The sequence below is a fragment of the Dryobates pubescens genome, chromosome 29, assembly GCF_014839835.1.
Source record: "Dryobates pubescens isolate bDryPub1 chromosome 29, bDryPub1.pri, whole genome shotgun sequence".
Classification (NCBI taxonomy): Eukaryota; Metazoa; Chordata; class Aves; order Piciformes; family Picidae; genus Dryobates; species Dryobates pubescens.
Genome location: NC_071640.1, coordinates 3,867,274 through 3,884,995, shown reverse-complemented (window position 1 = coordinate 3,884,995; position 17,722 = coordinate 3,867,274). Strand labels below are relative to the sequence as shown.

At 51.5% G+C, this 17,722-nt stretch overlaps 1 protein-coding gene across 1 annotated transcript in view; it reads left to right on the top strand.

The window, feature by feature from the left end:
* The window catches only part of GPSM1 (G protein signaling modulator 1), an 85,393-nt gene that overhangs the window by 23,580 nt on the left and 44,091 nt on the right, over window positions 1-17,722 (top strand). The window contains exons 2-9 of the mRNA XM_054174352.1: window positions 1,641-1,862; window positions 2,694-2,829; window positions 3,148-3,290; window positions 4,763-4,886; window positions 6,397-6,512; window positions 6,774-6,929; window positions 8,751-8,859; window positions 11,965-12,091. Coding sequence (XP_054030327.1) covers window positions 1,641-1,862; window positions 2,694-2,829; window positions 3,148-3,290; window positions 4,763-4,886; window positions 6,397-6,512; window positions 6,774-6,929; window positions 8,751-8,859; window positions 11,965-12,091 — 1,133 coding nt within the window. The remainder of the gene's footprint in view (window positions 1-1,640; window positions 1,863-2,693; window positions 2,830-3,147; window positions 3,291-4,762; window positions 4,887-6,396; window positions 6,513-6,773; window positions 6,930-8,750; window positions 8,860-11,964; window positions 12,092-17,722) is intronic.

Genomic DNA, 17,722 nt, shown 5'->3' with positions numbered 1-17,722 from the left:
AGCCAACCCAGCAGGGAGATTGCCAGGCAAATAGGGCTGGATATTAGATGGTTTATGCACTGCTCAGAGGAAGTGGTTTTGTTTCCTGGCAGCTGAGAAAACAACAGTTTGGCTCTTTATAGGAAAAACGCATCAGGATTGGTGTTTTGTACGTGCATCTCGCCATGCTCCTTTGCTGCAGGAGGTGCTGGGTGTGGACTTGGGCAGAAGATGCTGGAGCACAGATCTGGGGTAGGAGAAGCTCTGCACAAGGAGGTGTGGTGGTGTGGGGCAGGTTGTGCCCTCAGGGAGAGAAGCCAAAGCAGCGCACAGAGTGCCCTGGCTTGGCCCCCACACCTCAGCCTTGGTCTGCAGAGACCCTGGTTGCAGGGTAAGGGTGCCTTAGAGGGAAGCATCTTCTAGGGCCCATCAGGAAAGTGCTACAAGAGATGTCACCTGGGCTGCTGCTGTCACAGAGCAAGTTGTTCTCTTGGTGAGGATACCACAGTCAGACTTCCTGCAAGTGCTCTTTGCCTGAGAACAGAATGGAAACCACCTTAAGACATTCATTATCTTCTTCTGACTCAGGCCAAGTGAGCTAAGAGTTTCAGAGCAGATGTCCACCTTTGACCCAGCTAGTTTTGACTTTTAAAAATACATTGAGCAGAAATGAAAAAGCCCAAAAGAGCAAAGAGAAGCATCTGAATAGAGGATGAGAAACATGCTGTGTCCAGACACCTCGTGAAGGGGCTGGCTGCAGCAGCCAGGACACTCCCAGCTGTAAGTGTTCAAACACATGCTCTGTCCCTTCTGAGACCTTTGGAAATGTGGGCTAACAGAGACAGCTGTAACTTAGGGCTTGGTGGAGCACTCAGAGGAGTCCATCTCCTTTCTCATGAAGCAGTGTTGCTGGTCTCCTTCCTCTCTGCTGGCTCCTGAGGTGCTCACACTGACAGCATGGCATGTGCCCTTGCCAGAGGTGTGGAGACCTGCAAGGGAGCAAAGCAAGCCTGGAGGCAGTGTGCAGGGTGCCTGTGGAAAGAGTGACAGCAGAAGGGTTAATGAAAAGCAGACGCTGAGCGCTGGAAGCTGCCCAGCCAAGAACTCCTGCACAGTCCAGGGTTTTCTCTGGTATCCAATAAAAATGTGTTGTAGTTTGGCTACCCTCTCTGTCACCCCAGGGAAAGTGCTGCAGGCACGAACAGCCTGGGTACGTGGCTTCTGTGCTGTGCACCACCCAAGGAAACAACAGATGCCATGGGGCTCCTGGGGTGTGAGTCTGTGTCTTGAGAGCCAGGAGCCCCAAGTTTCTTGTCTAGATTCCTCCTGGGAACCCAGAGGCTGCCTTTGGCCATTAGCAGATGCTCTCTCTAAGTCTGGATACTCCTGTGTCTCATGCTTTGGAGGGGCTGAGCACCCACCATGCCCACTGAAAGCTGGTCTCCCCATCTCTGGGGTGAGCTGGCTGCCCGTCCCCAGGGTGTTTCACCTGGATTTGGTGCCTTGGGGCTGACTGCAGAGAGGGTGGTTCCCTCCAGGGTTTGTTTCTGGTGCAGTGAGCAATTAAAGGGGTACAACAAAGTAAACTTTTGGAGCCTTGCATAGCAGGGTGGGTGCACTGCAGCCTAACTCCTCTGGAAATGATGTCTTGCCTTTGGCAGAATGGAGGCATCCTGCCTGGAACTGGCCCTGGAAGGAGAGCGCCTGTGCAAGGCTGGGGACTTCAAAGCTGGGGCAGCCTTCTTCGAAGCAGCTGTGCAGGTGGGGACAGAGGACCTGAAGACTCTCAGTGCCATCTACAGTCAGTTGGGCAATGCCTATTTCTACCTAAAGGAGTACTCCAAGGCCCTGGAGTACCATAAACATGACCTTACTCTGGCCAGGTAAGCATGGCAGCTGTGTGTCATCCTAATCAGACTCAGCCTGTCAGGGCTTGAGCAAAGGCAAGTTCTGTGGGCTCTGAACTTAACAGCCTGAGGGAATCTGCCCCAGGAATAAGCATCCAAAACTAGCCCTGAGGCACGGGGTGGCTGTCCTGTGGAGAACTTGGGGGGCAACAAGAATGGGCCAGCCACCTTCAGAGCAGGGAGGTGGGGAAAGGAATATGGATGTGAGGAGAGTGCTTGGAGCAAGAGCAGGGCAGTGTCCAGTTCTCCAATCCCCAGGTACTCATTTTAAGTACACTTGAACTCATTAAAGCAGAATCAACCAGGTTGGAAAAGACCTCAGAGATCATCAAGTCCAACCTACTACCTAACACCTCCTGACGACTAAACCACGGCTCCAAGTGCCACATCCAGTCCTTTTCTGAGCACCTCCAGGGACAGTGACTCCACCACCTCCCTGGGCAGCACATTCCAATGGCCAATTACTCTTTCTGTGAAGAACTTTCTCCTCACCTTGAGCTTAAATTTCCCCTGACACAGCTTGAGACTGTGTCCTCTTGTTCTTGTACTGGTTGCCTGGGAGAAAAGACCAACCCCTACCTGTCTATGACCTCCTTTCAGGTAGTTCACCTGACAGCAAACCAGGCAACAAGGATCTGCCTTCAAAACTGAGAGGGCATGTAGGAAGCACTCCAGCCAGCTGTGTGTGCTGTGAACTGCTGGATGCAGTGTACCTATCATGCAGCTTGAATTCTGCCTCCAACAGTTGGTGAACACAAGCCTGTGAGCTCTTTAACACTTCACTTCCTTCCTGTGGTCATCTTATAGAACCATTGGGGACCGCATTGGAGAAGCCAAGGCAAGTGGCAACCTTGGGAATACACTGAAAATCCTTGGGCAGTTTGATGAAGCTGTTGTTTGTTGCCAGAGGCACTTGGACATTTCTCAGGAGCAGGGAGACAAGGTAATTGGTTCCATGGCATCCAGCAGGAAACATTTTGCAGCTTTAAAAATCATCTGTCTGCAAGTCAGTAAATGTGATGTGGTGAAGGTGGGCATTGGGAGGAGGAGGAGTGTCAAGCTCTCCTGTCTGGCTGCCATCACAGGTCTCATGCTGCTGAGAGTAACAGCTGCCAAGACAATGAGGATGGGAAAGGCAAATGTGGACCTCCTAAGGTCCCTTCCAACCTAAACTGTTATGAATCTCTGCCCAGCACTGGCGAGGTCCATACTGGGATGTGCAGTGTAATACTTTGCTGCTCCCTCTTCTGTCTCCCTTTAGATTGGTGAAGCCAGAGCCCTTTACAATATAGGAAATGTTTACCATGCAAAGGGAAAGCACTTGTCTTGGAACATGGCCCAAGACCCAGGCTACCTGCCTCAAGAGGTCAAGGAGACGCTACAGAAAGCTTCAGAGTATTATGAGTAAGTACTTAAAGCTTGGCCAACCCTTCCTCCTGCAGGGAGCAGGGCTGCTCTCAGGCATCAGTGGTTGCTCAAGTGTACACAGGTACACCTTTGTGGAGCTTTTCCTGCTCAGATCATAATCTGCCTTTGTGGTGTTCCTGTTCTGCTGGCAGCTGCTTCAATGAGCTCTGGTAACTGTTAAGTTAAGGATAGCCAGTTGGGGTGCAAGGTGACCATTTCTGCTGAGTCCCATTGGAAGCATTTCTCATAGAGGGGCTTGTTTCCTGGGCCACCGAGGATGTGGGAGCTCTGAAAGATGTCTGTTGCAAAGACTGAGACTGTGGGCTCAGTGCTGCTGAAAATCAGGCCACTGAATGAGATTTTTGCATGGTGTAATGAATTAGGAGCAGTCCCCTGAGGTGCCAAGTTACAGTGGCAAATTAATCTCAAGGAAGTTGATAGAGGGCCTGGAAGCTTTTATAAAACTGGAGCTAAAATTCATCCTGGCATTGCCTTGGTAGAACTTGCTGTGGTTTGAAGTATGCTGGTGCAATTAAGTTCACTGCTCCTTCTCAGAGCTGTATTTGGAAGCTAAACTATTAGCTGCTGCAGCCCCTGCTGCTCTCTGCTGGCTTCGATGTGAACAGAACCCTGTGTCTCCGTTGCTGGGAGCAGGAGCAGAGATCCTCTTCCATCCTTTCATTTGAAGTCCTGGTTGTCCTTCTAAAGGATCTGTATTTTATCTTGCTTGTAACATCCTTCCCTTTCCTAAATAGTTTCTGAGATCACTCTGATGTCCCACACAGGAAGGCTGTCACCAGACTTTGGGGCTGTTTTTCTCCTCATACTTCAGAGTTTTAAATGGCTTTGTTTTAAATGAAGGGAGTGACAAGATCTTCTATCTTCTCATGTCTGAGGATGTGATAGTGCCTATATATAGCTCACCATCCTTGTTCCAGAGAATAGCCAGTGGGTAAATCAGTGCCAGCTGGCAGCTCTACTCTTCCCTGTGTTTGCTGTGTGTCTAAATAGGGGAAAAAAAACCAAGGTAAAATAATGTTGGGAAGCTCCATGTGAGCTGACCCTTTGCATGGGACTGTGGATCTTGCCCTTCTCCCCAGGTTTGTGGCCCTCCTGCTGCAGGTAATCTCCTTTCTCCTGTGCTCATGCTTCTCCCCTGTACAGTGAGGTGGCCATTTCATATTTAATGTGGGATCCTCTCAGGTTGTCAGTGTGTGAGCAGCTCCTGTACACAGCTGCAGATTGCCTGAGCTTGAGAGAGCAGCAGGGACTTGCACCACTGGATCTGCAGGAGCTCCCAGAGCTGCAGCTAGCACACACCACCAGCCTGTCGCCCTGTGTATGCACAGGACAGGCAGTTGGGATGGGAAATGCCTTCTCCAGAGCTGCCTCTTATTTCTTTATGGTGCTGTCTCCTGCAGAGAGTGGTGGCTGTGTCTCACCAGATGCACTGCTCTGGTTTCTTTCAGGAGGAATCTGTCCCTGGTGAAGGAGCTGGGGGACCGAGCTGCACAGGGCCGTGCTTATGGCAACCTCGGCAACACTCAGTACTTACTTGGCAACTTCAGTGAAGCTATAGCCTTCCACAAGGAGGTAGGAAACCACTGCACCCTCTTCCTGGGGTCAGGGGCTGAGGCTGGCTCTTGGGAAGCAGCCTTTCTTCTCCCTGCAGCCCGGGAAGTACAGCGAGATGTTTTCCTCCAGCTGTTTTTCTCCCTCCTGTGTGTACTTCAGGAGATCTGGCCCTGTTACACCAACTCATGCTCCAATCCCCACCAGCACCTAATGAGCAGCTGGAGTGAATGGTGCTGTTGGCTTGGAAACCAAAGGAGCTATCTGAGGGCAAACCTGCAGCTCTTAATTTGTATCGTTCTAGATTTTAATAAATGCAAGCCATGAATTTAATTAAGTTGCTGAAGGAGCTGTTGATCAGGAATAAATAGTGCTTGTAGAGCATAATAACTTTCTGTAAAGCTTTACAGAGGGGCAAGGTGACACAGTCCCTGCCCTAATTCAAACACACTTTAGCTTCTCTATCAGAGCACGTGTCAGTTTCCTTGCAGTTGAAGGTGCTCAGCACCTTGGAAAGCCAATCCTGTTACAGCCCTTCTGATCCTTACATGCTGGGAGACAGCAGCCAGCAGAGCTTTGGGAGAAAGGGCTGGAAAAATCTGTGCAGTATTTGGGAGCAGGAGCAGGTGCTGCAAAGTGGAGGGTGAGAACAGAATAGAATTAAGCAGGTTGGAAAAGACCTTTGAGATCATCGAGTCCAACCTATCACCCAACACCATCTGATCAACTAAACCATGGCACCAAGCACCCCATCCAGTCTCTTCCTAAACACCTCCAGTGATGGTGACTCCTCCACCACTCTGGGCAGCACATTCCAGTGGTCAATCTCTCTTTCTATGAAGAACTTATTTCTGACATTCAGCCTAAACCTTCCCTGGCACAGCTTGAGACTGTGTCCTCTTGTTCTGGTGCTGGTTGCCCGGGAGAAGAGACCAACCCCCACCTAGCTACAACCTCCCTTCAGGTAGTTGTAGACAGCAATAAGGTCTCCCCTGAGCTTTCTCTTCTCCAGGCTAAGCAGATGGAGAAGCAGGAGGAGCAGGGGGATGTGAGAAGTGTGGGCAGGGGCAGAGGTTCTGGAGAGCATCTGCAGCTGGAGCTGGAGGGCACACACATGCATGTGCATTCTGTGCCACAGCACCACTCAGAGTGACAGCCCTGCTCCTGCACCATCAGCCTGCTCATCAACCACATCCCGCCACAGCCTCACCTACAGCTCTCCATTTGCCTCTTGGTTCAGCTGCTGAAGCATGTGTGTGAGACTCCCTCTGCACTGTAGCTAGAGAGATGTGTACTGAGCAGGCTGGAGCAGGAGTTAGAGGAGGATGTGACTTCACTCCCACTTCTCCAAAGGCCCTTCCTGATCCTCACTGTGAGAGGGAGAGATTTCCCGCGGCATCCAGCACCGATAGGCATGTGCAGCCTTGCTGGGTGTGAGCTTTGCAAACCAAGCTGATCTCCCAGGAAAGCTGCTGTGTGACAGGAAGCTGGCAGTGGCCAGCCCCTACTCACTGCTCTGTGTCTGCTGCAGCGCCTTGCTATTGCTAAGGAGTTTGGGGACAAGGCGGCCGAGCGGCGAGCGTACAGCAACCTGGGCAATGCACACATCTTCCTCGGGAGGTTTGACATCTCTGCTGAGTACTACAAGTAAGTGCCAGGGGCTAAGGCAGACCCAGGGCACAGGTTCCCTGGAAATCCTGACTGATTGCAGTGAATTCAGAGGCTCAGGGGGATGTGATGAGGGAGCTGGAGGCCAGTTGCATGTGTGGTGCTCGGCGGCGGCAAGTAGCAGCCCCTGGCAGCCTGCGGTGTTACAGGCATCCACTTCAACACAGTGCATGCTAAAGTGGTGACTTTCCTGGTGCCTTGCAGTTACAAGGTCTTCTCATTCCCATCTGTTCCATGCAGGAAAACACTCCAGCTCTCCAGACAACTCAAAGACCAAGCAGTAGAAGCCCAGGCTTGCTACAGTCTTGGAAACACATACACACTGCTTCAAGACTATGAAAGGGCCATTGAGTACCACCTGAAACACCTGGTGATAGCACAGGAGCTGGGAGACAGGTAAGGGACTTGCCTCAGGAGATGGTGTCTCTATTCTGGTGGGTTCAGAGCACTGGCCCTTCCTTGTTGACTGTTCTCTATGGCTGGGGCTAAACAGCAGTGACATGTGTTCTTGAAAGTCTCTCAGAACTCAGGCCTTAGTCCAGCTGTCTGTCAAAAACATAACATGATTGACACCTTTATCACATCACTTAAACCTGGAGATTGTGTCCTTAATGCTGTGTCTGCATGGGCTGAGGGAGATTTCTAAGAGGAGGTGGGTCAGGAAAATTCATTGTGTTCAGTTCAGCACTTTGCCACACTGCTGCTGCTGCTTTCTCTCAGAAGGGCTCCCTTGAAGCTGCTGCTTTCTCTCAGAAGGGCTCCCCTGAAGCTGCTGCTTTCTCTCAGAAGGGCTCCCCTGAAGCTGCTGCTTTCTCTCAGAAGGGCTCCCCTGAAGCTCCCTCAACTTCACAGAAATTGTGTCTTCCTTAGAAACTGTGTGGTTAGGGCACAAATCCATGTCACTGTCCTGTTGCCTCCAGGTGATGCTGGGAACTTCCATGCAGGAGCAAATGATGTTGCACAGAGTATGTGGGCATGATCCATTTTGCTTCCTCTGAGCCTCATTTCTCCTGCTTCAGGAAGCTTGGCCTCGGGGTTATTTGTTTATTTTAAAAACATTTTTAAGGAGAGGTTTGTGCTTTTCTCCTGGATACTCTCTCTGTGGTCCTGGAGCCTTCTTGCAGCTGAAGTGACTTTGCAGCCGCTTTGATCAGTGTAACTGCTGACAGCTCTCGGGGAGCCGAGTGTCTTCCACTAGATGGAGCAGAGACACTAGAATGGGAGCTCTGTGGCACTCTCCGGGCAGTATCTGCTCAGAGAAGAGATAATCCCACCCAAGGGTGAATCATGCTGTGGGGGTTGCAGGCCTGTGGGCTCCTGCATTTCTGGGAGCACACCCTATGAGCAGTAGGTATTGAACAGGATGACATGACAAATGTTTAACGGCTGATCAACCCGCCCAACCCTCTGAAAAGGGAGTTGCAGTCATGCTGATTCTCTCCCCGCACCCCCAGGTGCTTTTTTTATCCCATCACCCCCCACAGCTGCTCGTTTACAGAGCTGAGCAGGCTCTGATCAGCAGTAGGGCTCTGCCTGCTTGTGCAAACAGGTGCTGAAACCTGCTCCAGAGACACCTGGGCTGGCTGCACTCGGGCTTGGGGGTCAGGGCTGCTGGGGGCCAAGGGCAGGTTTCCTTTCCCTGGCTTCTAGAAACAAGGAAATCCCTGGAGACCTTGTGGCAATAGGTCAATGTGTGCTTGGCTATTGCATGCAATGTCAGTTTGTGCATGCATCTTGGTGCTGGTATCTAATAGGAGAAGGTTGCATACCTGCAGTGTTCTCTCCTTGCCACATTCTTGCTAGAGCAGCTCTGAGTTAAACACGAAGGGCTGGATGTTGGGTGCCCTATGGATGCATTGTGCACCTCTGGAGAGGAATCCTTGCTGTGTGAGAAGCTGGACAGGAGCTCTGCCTTCTGCTCTCAGCCTGGTGATCACCAATGATGCCAAACCATTCTGGGCCCTTGCTACACTGCTTAGCTTTTTGCCACTGAGAGTGCAGACCTGCTCCTGAGGCTCTTGCTCATCCCCTGGTCTCACTGACATCAGCATAAGCAGGGTTCAAGAAGCACAGTGCATTTCCTTCACAGAACCTTTCTGTAGGTGAAAGCAGAACCAGGAGGGTCTGGCTGCTCTGGAGAAGGAGGCCCCTGAAAGGGTTGCTGTGCTGCTGGGTTTTGCCCAGCATTTCTGTGGTTGACAGCTTCCTGTTTTGCAGGGTGGGAGAAGGAAGAGCCTGCTGGAGTCTCGGAAATGCCTATGACTCTCTGGGGAGCCATGAGCAAGCTTTGCACTTTGCAAGGAAACATCTTGAAATCTCCCAAGAGGTAAGAGAAGATGGTTCAGATCAGAAGGAATCAGTCCTCCCTGGTGAGAGGAAGACTCTGTTTTATGCCAATAAGTCAATGTAGCTCTCCTCTTGCTCTGCCTACTCTGGAGAGTTCTTATCCAGCCACTCTTTCAATGGTGTCTGTAGGAACTGCAGAGCTTGGCTGAAAAGTACTCCTTTTATGGGAGGCTCCCAGCCTTCCTCTTAATTACAGCTCATGCATTTGCTGTACATTGCTCTTAATGGGGTGAAAAGGGACCTGGGGACTTGCTGTCTGGTCTGCCGGCCAGCCCGTTGTGCACCCAGCTGGTGTGAGGGACCTCAGATACCTCTTGGTGTGCAGTTTGTTGATAAGGGCCCCTTTACCTGAGCACAAGGCTGTGAGATCCTGATTGAGATGGACCTTGTGGTCCATCCTAGCTGTGGTCTGACCAAATTTGCTGGCAAGTTAAGTACCTGGAGAAAATGAGGAGAAAACTTCTACCCAGTGGCCAGGTGCTCTAAACCAGCCAGTTCAGCAGGTTTAGGGCAGCCAGCTGCATTTTGCACTGCAACAGAGGGTGTGTTTGACAAGTTCTTGCCTCTCAGTGAGCTGACAGGAGGTCCCAGATGTGAGGTGGTCAACTGTGGCCTTGCCCTAATGCCATCAGTGGCTGTCACTGGACTTGGACAGCCTGCAGCTCCCCCAGAACTGCTGTCTCGCTCTCTGAGGGTTAATGTGTGCAGCTGCTCTGCTTCTCACAAATGGGCTTGCAAAGCTGCAGCTTTCCTGGTGTGAGAACATTTTTAAAGTGGCTTAAAGTACTTTAGGGAGAAAGCAGGACTTGGATTGTTTGCCTTTTCCAGTGTGTTATGAGGAAATCAGCTGTGGCCTCTTTAGTCTTCCCCAGATGAAGAAATTGTCCTGTTGAAGCACTAATTGAAATCACCATATGTAAGTGTTTTGTATGTTCTCCTGCCTATTAAAGATGGCTAAATCTTGGGGCAGGGCTGACATACCAGCCCAATTATGTATTTAATTATACTTATTAGACAAGCAGAAGAAATACTGTTCTTTGGCCATGTGCATTTTAGGATGAATTAACTCTTTCCAGCTTTATTCTGCCAGGATGGTTGCAGCATGGAGCTGATTGCTTAGAGCAGCTCACTGATGTGCAGTGCAGAAGAGGGTGGTGGGAGGACAAGAGCAGGAGTGGTCCTGGTGACTTCTAGGACTGGAGGAGAAACCCAGTGGGGTGGGGATTCACAGTGTTCTGATTCTGGGGTGATGGCTGCTAGGAGTGGGTTACTCGTGGCAGATGGCTAATAAACTCCTGCACATCATTAACTATGGAGCAGTGCAGAGCCTGTGCATTTGTGAGGAGAGCTGCATTAGCTTCCAGCAGCTAGTGATTCCCTTCTGAAGCTGCTGGTTTATTGCAGCCTTGGGACCCAAGTGTGGCTTGTGCTTGGCAGCTTGGGGCAAGCAACAGTGTTTTGTCCAGGAGAAACCCAGAGGAGTTCAACCTTTGCACACCGATGTTTGCAGCTCGCTTCCCAGCAGCCTTTCTTCCTTCTCCCCCAACACAAATCTGATGGTGACTTTGGAATCCAAATGAAATCTGCTCAGGGTGACCACACAGGAAGTTGCTGGAGGGTGATTGGAGGTTACAGAAAATGGCTGGAATAAAAGATATGTACCTAAAATCCTTGGAAGCTGCCCCAGTTCTCAGATGCTGCTCTGTGATGCCTGTTCCATCTCTGCATGTGGCAGAGGGGCTCCTGGGAAACAGATAGGTGAGCTGAGAGCAGAAAATAGGGCTCTGCTGGGGTGTGTCTGGTAGGTCCTGCCTACCTGATGTTAAGGCAGAACCTGATGAAGGTCCTACCTTCCCCTGATGTTGACAGGCCCTTGTAGATAATCTAAAGAGTGGAAGTCATGGAAGCATTTAAAAGAGCATCAGGGACTGCAAGACCTTACCAGGTCTAGCAATTTCTCTAGGGATGATGTCAACAGCAAAACTTGTAATTGGCAGGGGATTTATGCCTGATGATAAGCTGTTTGATCTGCCTCCTTTGCTAGTGCTTGAGGCTCTGTCATCAGTATTGTGAGGATTTATGGTTTTGCTGTAGGATGGCTCACGCTGCAGCCTATCTCACAGGACCACAAAAGAGCTGTTGCAAGGCATTTAATTGGGACTCAGACTTCTGCAAAGGAACAGCCAAGGTCTCCTTCTGCCATGGAGGCTGCTGTTCCTCTGAAGATTAGAGGCTGTTCTCGGTGACCTCGCTGTGTTTGCTGGTGTTGTGCTGCACAATAATTTTCTTATGTGGTTAAGCATTGAGGAGGGCACAGCAGCATGTCCTACAGCTCCCCTTTTCAAGTAGCAAGAGCTGCTGGAGAGAGCTCTTCCTGAACATGTAGTATCAGCTTCAGTGAGAGATGGGAGTCTGGGAACATTAGGACTCTGAAAGATTTTTTTGGAGTCTGTTGTGGGTAGTTCACTAGGAACAACTCAAAGCTGTATGGATCTGAGCCAGGAGAGAAGGGCTTTGTGAGGCACTGCCCACATGGCTGATAGTAGTGTGGCTGGCTGGTGCTCAGTAACTATGGAGATGTTTGGGGAAGGGGGCTGAGAGTTTCAGGGCTCTCTGCCAAGCCAGACATGGCTACAGCATGAGCCAGATGTGCTCATTCACCTCTGTCCCACTTCTGTAGCAGTGGGGGAGCTGTGCCCCCTCAGTTCCTTGTACTGAACTCCACAGAAAGGCAATTTGAAGTCCAGCAGCACAGCATAAAATGATAGAATGGTTTAGGTTGGAAGTGACCTTAGAGATCATTACCTAGTTCCAGCCCCCTGCCATGGGCAGGGACACCTCCTCCTAGACCAGGTTGTTCAAGGTCCCATGCAAGGACCCTCTCCCAAATGACCACCGAGGAGTAGCTTTGGAGAGTTGCTCTGGTGTTGAAAGCTGGGCTGGATGGTCTCTCAGGGTGTCTCTGAGCTCTCTTAGCTGGGTGTGTGTTTGTTGTGTTATGAGACTGGCAAACCCTTTGCTAGGGGCTGTTTGCTCATAGCCTGTTGCCTTTTAACCGGCTGCACTGTTGGTTCTCACCCTGTAGATCGGGGACCGGAACGGTGAGCTGACAGCGCAGGTCAACATGGCCCAGCTCAGGTCAGCCCTTGGCTTGGGCCCTGGCGATGAGGACATGGGCACAGCTCATCACTACTCTGGCTATGAAGCACAAGGTGAGTTCCTGGTACTGAGAGGCCTGGTGAAAGGTGTGGTGTGGTGTGTGGGGAGGGGAAGGTGTTTGCAGCTGGGCAGCGTGGGAGGAGATACGAATGCCAGAGCAAGATCAGGCACAGAGCAAGATCAGGCTACCGAGTGCCTTTACCAGGGAGGAGATTGCACTGTACTTGCTCTGTGCTTGCCATAAGCTGCAAGGGCAAGGAAGGATCTGCCCCCAAAAGGACACTGAATAAGTTAATGGAATTAATCTGCATGGGGAGTGAAATTCCAATTTGCCGAGCAGCAAATCAGCTTTTGTCTCTTTTAAAGCTCTGCAGGGCCCTGTAACTGATTTGACTGATAAAGCAAGCTCTCAGGAGGGGACTGGCAGGGAATTTGGGCTGCTCTTGTTCTGATTAGCACCCAAGGAACAAGCCCACAGCACGGGCTGAAGGCAGGCTGTGAGCATCAGCACGCATGGGTGCTGTCTCAGTCCTGGACCGCCTGCAGTGATGCCCAGCTTGGAAACAAAGATGTGGCAAGATGTGGTCACAGCAGGCACAGTGGCTTTGCTCACCCCCCTGCGTTGTTCTGCCTCCCTTCCCCAGGGAGCAGCAGAGCACAGCCAAGTCCTCACCGCAGCGTGCTGCCAGCCTGGTGTGTCCCCAGCCTGGGCACCGTCTGCCTGTCCTGGAACTGCCCACTGCAGACACTTGTGGGTGCCTGGCATGGGGCACTTCCAGCTGGCTGCTCTGTGGCTGTGGACAGCCTCCTTAGTTCACACAGGCGAAACTGCACCCCGGGAGGTGCCAACTGATTAAATATGACCTTGTTAGTGCAGAGAGAGTCTCTCAGGCTGCATGTCCTCGTTCCTGTTGGTAGAGCTGACGTAGAGAAGATGCTGGTGGGGTTGAGGCACAGCGTTCTGGGAGGAGAAAGGCTGGCTGTGCGTGTTTGCTCTCTCTATTGATCTTGCAGGCGTAGCCTCTACGTCAGTGCTGAGCTTGTCCTGAGCAGTGGAGCTGTGGGTGAGGGACCCAGCGTGCCCTGCTGTGCCCTGCCAGGAGATGCACTGGGGCTGAGCTGTTCCTCAAAGGCAGTGTGGCCAAAGTGGCTTGCCCCAGCCTCCTTTTGCACGTCAGCTCCACCTTTATATCTGCTGGGAAACATCAGCTGGGGCCTTCCATTCGTTCCTGGCATCTTGTTATGGGCTTCCTTGAGCACATTGCTTTGTTGTGAAAGGGGAACAGGAAATCAGCCTTGATGATGCTGCTCCTGGGATAGAGAGAAGTGTGGGGAAAAGGAGCTGGAGTCCCTTGGAATGGAGTGGCACAAGGGGAGGGCAGTGGCAAGGACCACATGGGTGTGAGATCACTGCATGCTGAGACACAGCTGCCTGGGTGTGTGAGCATGTTCTGTGGAAGGGGTCAGGAGAGATTTATCTGGGAGAAGGGCTGTGCAGCAGTGGCTGCATTGCATAACCAGGAGGGCACAGCCTTTTCTTAGCTGGAAATAACTGCAAAAGTAGAGCAAGGGGGTTTCTGCTCACACAACACACACTTCCCATCGAACCTGGGCTCAAATGCAGCCAGGTCTATGTCCCACTGCAGGCAGGACAGTGTAGTTTGAGGGTCAGGGAGGTTCTTGGTCCAAGCAGAGTTCTTCCTGGGGAGAGCTGAGCCTAGTGTTGCAGCAGTGTCCCTTACTTGGGTGGTGACACAGCCCCCTGGCCCCATCTCACAGACTTGGAGAGCTGGCAGCACTGGAGGGTTGGGATTTCAGCTTCAGGCATGTGGCAGAGCCTGGTCACTCACTGGGCTGAGCTCTGCAGGTGAGGCAGAGCAAGGCAGAGGTAGTGTGGCCCATGGGCTGCTTGGTGCCCTCCAGTGATCCAGATGTGGCTATGCTGTGTTAACCTCTGGAGCCAGCAGTGATTTTTCTCTCATCTGACAGAGCCAGAGCCATGCCAGTCTGTGTGTGACTGCTGGAGGGAGGGAAAAGCAGCTGCAGTCAGAGACATGTTCACTCTTCACTGGAGGCTGCAGTGACCTGGTTAATCTGTGGGGCCATTGCTCGCATTCCCAAGCTGAGGATGTTATCAACAGAAGGATAAATTGTTCTCTGGAGGAAAAACAGCCAGTGGGGCTTGCAGTACAGGAGAGGGGCCTGCTACAGCTTGCCTTGCAGAGTAGGACATCTCCAGTCAGTGGGACACGGAGGATATTGCTCCTTACAGGGTCCTGGGAACCTGCTGGAGTGGTAAAAATCAGCAGCCCCTGTGTTTCACAGGCTGAGGCTGTGCAGCAGCATCTTGCTGGAGGAAGGGAGTGGGAGTGTTGCAGTGCTTAGACGTGTTCATGCTTTGACACATGCAACTCAGGTGTGAAAGAGCTTTGGAGAGAGGATGGGTGTGCAGGACAGCCAGTGGAGAGGAGCCTGGCTCTGCTGCTCCCTCCTTAGCTTTTATTCTGGCTTCAGCTCTCTTATCCTGAACTTCAGGTGGAGGGTAAGAGAGGCCACCAACATATCCCTCAGTACTTGAGGAGAAAGGAGATGTGTTTAATGGCTGCCAGGAATTCTGATACCCTCCTATTAAATGGTTAGAAAAAAATCATAATTATTACTATTATTAATAGCAGCAATTTGCAGCAAGAGGAACACCTGTTGGGGTAACAGGGAGCAGGTGAGAGAGTTGAGATTCAGGTTAGCTTCTGAGCCAGCCCTGCCTGTTGATGTCAACAAATCTGATGGTGAGGAGAGCTTTCCATGGTGGTTTTTTTTTCCTTTCAGGTTATTTTTTCCCTGCTTATGGTTATAAAATAGCTGCACATTGGTAAGGGTGCTGGAATCATCTGAGAGAGGCAGGCATGGTAGGAAACACAGGGATTTCAGCAAGGAGGGAGAGTGAAGTTTCAGAGCCAACTCGAGGTCTGGGGAAATCTATAGTGACGGCTGAGAAACCCTGAGCCAAACCATCAGACCAAGATGTCCTTCACAGGTTACTTTGTCATGGGCATTGCCCTTCACTGGGGACCTGGGGGTGGAAGGAGTGTCTGATGCTTTCCTCTGCCGCTTCAGCTCCTCTTGCTGAGCTCTTTGTGTTTTTAATTAGTATTCTCAGAGCAGTTGGAAGTCAGAAGATGAAGCTGTGGCGGTGGGGCAGCTGCAAATGTCTTGTGAAAGCAGCGACCTGGTCAAGAAAGGCAAACACAGAGAGCTTAAAGCAACAAACTGAGAGGAGATACAGAGTAGCTAAAACATGAAAGCAAACAAACAGAGGTCGTGTCTGTTTCTCCAAACAACCAAAAATGTGGCCCTGAAGAATGCTCTTGTTCCCGTCCCCAGCCTGCAGGCTGTGCACCGAGTGCTGCTAGGCTTTGCCTTTGCAGAGCGGTGAGGGGGTGACTGTGAGGGGATTGTTTTGTAGGGGTGAAGGCAACCAAGGGCTAGATTAGACAGTAGGAAGAAGCTCTTGCCTTTGAGGGTGGTGAGACTCTGGAACAGGTTGTCCAGAGTTGGGGATGCCTCATCCCTGGAAGTGTTTGACCAGGCTGGATGAGGCTTTGAGCAACCTGGGCTAGTGGGAGGTGTCCCTGCCCCCATAGCAGGGGGGTTGGAATTTGATGATACAGAAGCAGCTGTCCCAGCTGCCTTCTGCTGGGAGATGCCCCAGGGTGCAGACAGCCAGCTGTGCCCTCAGCTCCACTGCTGGACATGGCATGGGAGCGCTGGCAGCCTCTGCCACTCTTGCTGGCTACCCTTTTCTAGATGGGTTGGTTTGGGCTGAGGTGTCAGCATCTGCTCAACATGGAGCTGGCTGTGCCCAGCGCTCTGCAGGCAGCAGTGAACTGAGAGCATTGAGCTGAGCCCCTTCTATGGGGAGCCTGAACAATTCCTGGGTGGGTAACTCAGGTCTCTGTTGTATGTTGAACAAAGTGCTGCCTTGCAGTGTTCACCTCTTCAGTTGCTCCTTGCCACTTCTCTCTGGAGGCTGGCACCAACAAGCTGCTGCTCACCCACCACAGAAAGCAGAGAGCAGCCTGAGCCATCCCAGTGCCCTCCAAAGTGAAAACTGACTCTGGGCTGCTCAGCTTTTGTTCTCAGCAGCACGTCAGCCTCAGTCATCATCTCATGGCAGTGGCAGTGTTAGGAGACACTGAGCAACACCTCTCCTGACAGCTGGGTGTAGGTGGGGGAGGGCTGCAGGTGTTCCAGAAAGCGTTGGCATGTAGAAGCTTTCAGAGCGTTGTAAGCTGGGTCCTGGTATGGTTTCTGTGCTGTTTGCAGTACACAGACCCTGCTGCCCAGCCCTGCTCAGCAAGCTGTGAGGGCAGGAAAGGACTCAGCTGTGAGCCTGACTTCTCTTTCTGCACATCTTCTGCTGAGAAAGGGTAGGCACAAGGCTGCTCTGCTTGTTTGGTGTCAAGAGCCTCCGTGCTGGGTACTGCTCATCCCCCTGCCAGAGACAGCTGTGCTTCAGGTTGTGTTCTCAAGTGGTGAAGTGGGCAGCTGAGGCTGGCTGGGCATGAAACCCCATTCCTTCCTGATCTGCTCTGGGTGGGTTTGAATGTGGATCTCTGCATCCCCAGTGCAGCTTTGAGCTTGCTTTCTTCACAGGAATCTTTGAACCTTTGGATCAATTAGGCAGAGATGGAAAAAAAAACACCCTGCTTTTATGTTTCCTAGCCTGTTTGGGTTGGTTTGTTTGTTTGTTTGCTTTAAACATCTTTGAAGTCTCTAAGAAGTGTTTAGGGCTGCTGGAATATGCCAGATTGACCAGCCCTTGACTGACTCCAAGCAGGGAGGCAGCAGTGCTGCCAGCCTGTGCCTTGGCCTGGGGTGCTGCTCGGGGACAGGCATGCACCTTCTTCATGGTTTCTCAACCCTCATGTGAAGGCCTGGGCAGGGTTACAGATGAAGAGATGTGGCCCTCTGAGACCAGTGCCTTTGTGACAACGGGCCAGCCCTGCTCACCAAGGCTGTCATTTTGGTGCCTAGATAGCGTTTGCCTTCCACGTGGCAGATGAGTGCAGGAGTCGCATCACAAACAGCTTCAGCATGGAGCCTGCCCTTTTCCTACCAGTCAGACTGAGCAAGCACATAATTGGAATTACTTGCTATTAAGTATTCTCAATGAGATTTGATTTTCCCCAAGAGCTGCTGGGCTGCAGCTCAGCCTTTTTGCATTCTGAAAATGAAAGCCCAGGGCTGTGCTGGTTAATCATACCTGCTTATGCAGGGGTTTGATGGATGAGGTTGTTAACTGGAGCAGAGTAGCTTTTGGTCAAGTGGAAGGCAGAGTGAGAGGTGGTCTGATTGCTTTATTGTGCTCTTACAGATGCTCAGTGGGGCCTTAGCTTCTGAGCTCAGAGTGCTGCTAGCAAAACATGTCCCCACGTGCCTCCCAGTAAGGGACCTGTGGGAAGGTGTCCAAGGAGACCTGAGTGTTTGGTGGGTCTTGTTGTGATGTGTAAGGGAGCAGGGCAGGAGGGAGTGTTGCTTGCATGGGGATGCTTCTTGGGTGAGGACTTCTAAAGGATGCTTCCTCATTATCTTTATAATGAGGGGTTTTTTTTTCTAGTTCTGAGTAACCTCAGCTGTTAAATCACTTCAGCAGCACTGATGGGGGGATGGAACCTCTGAGTCAT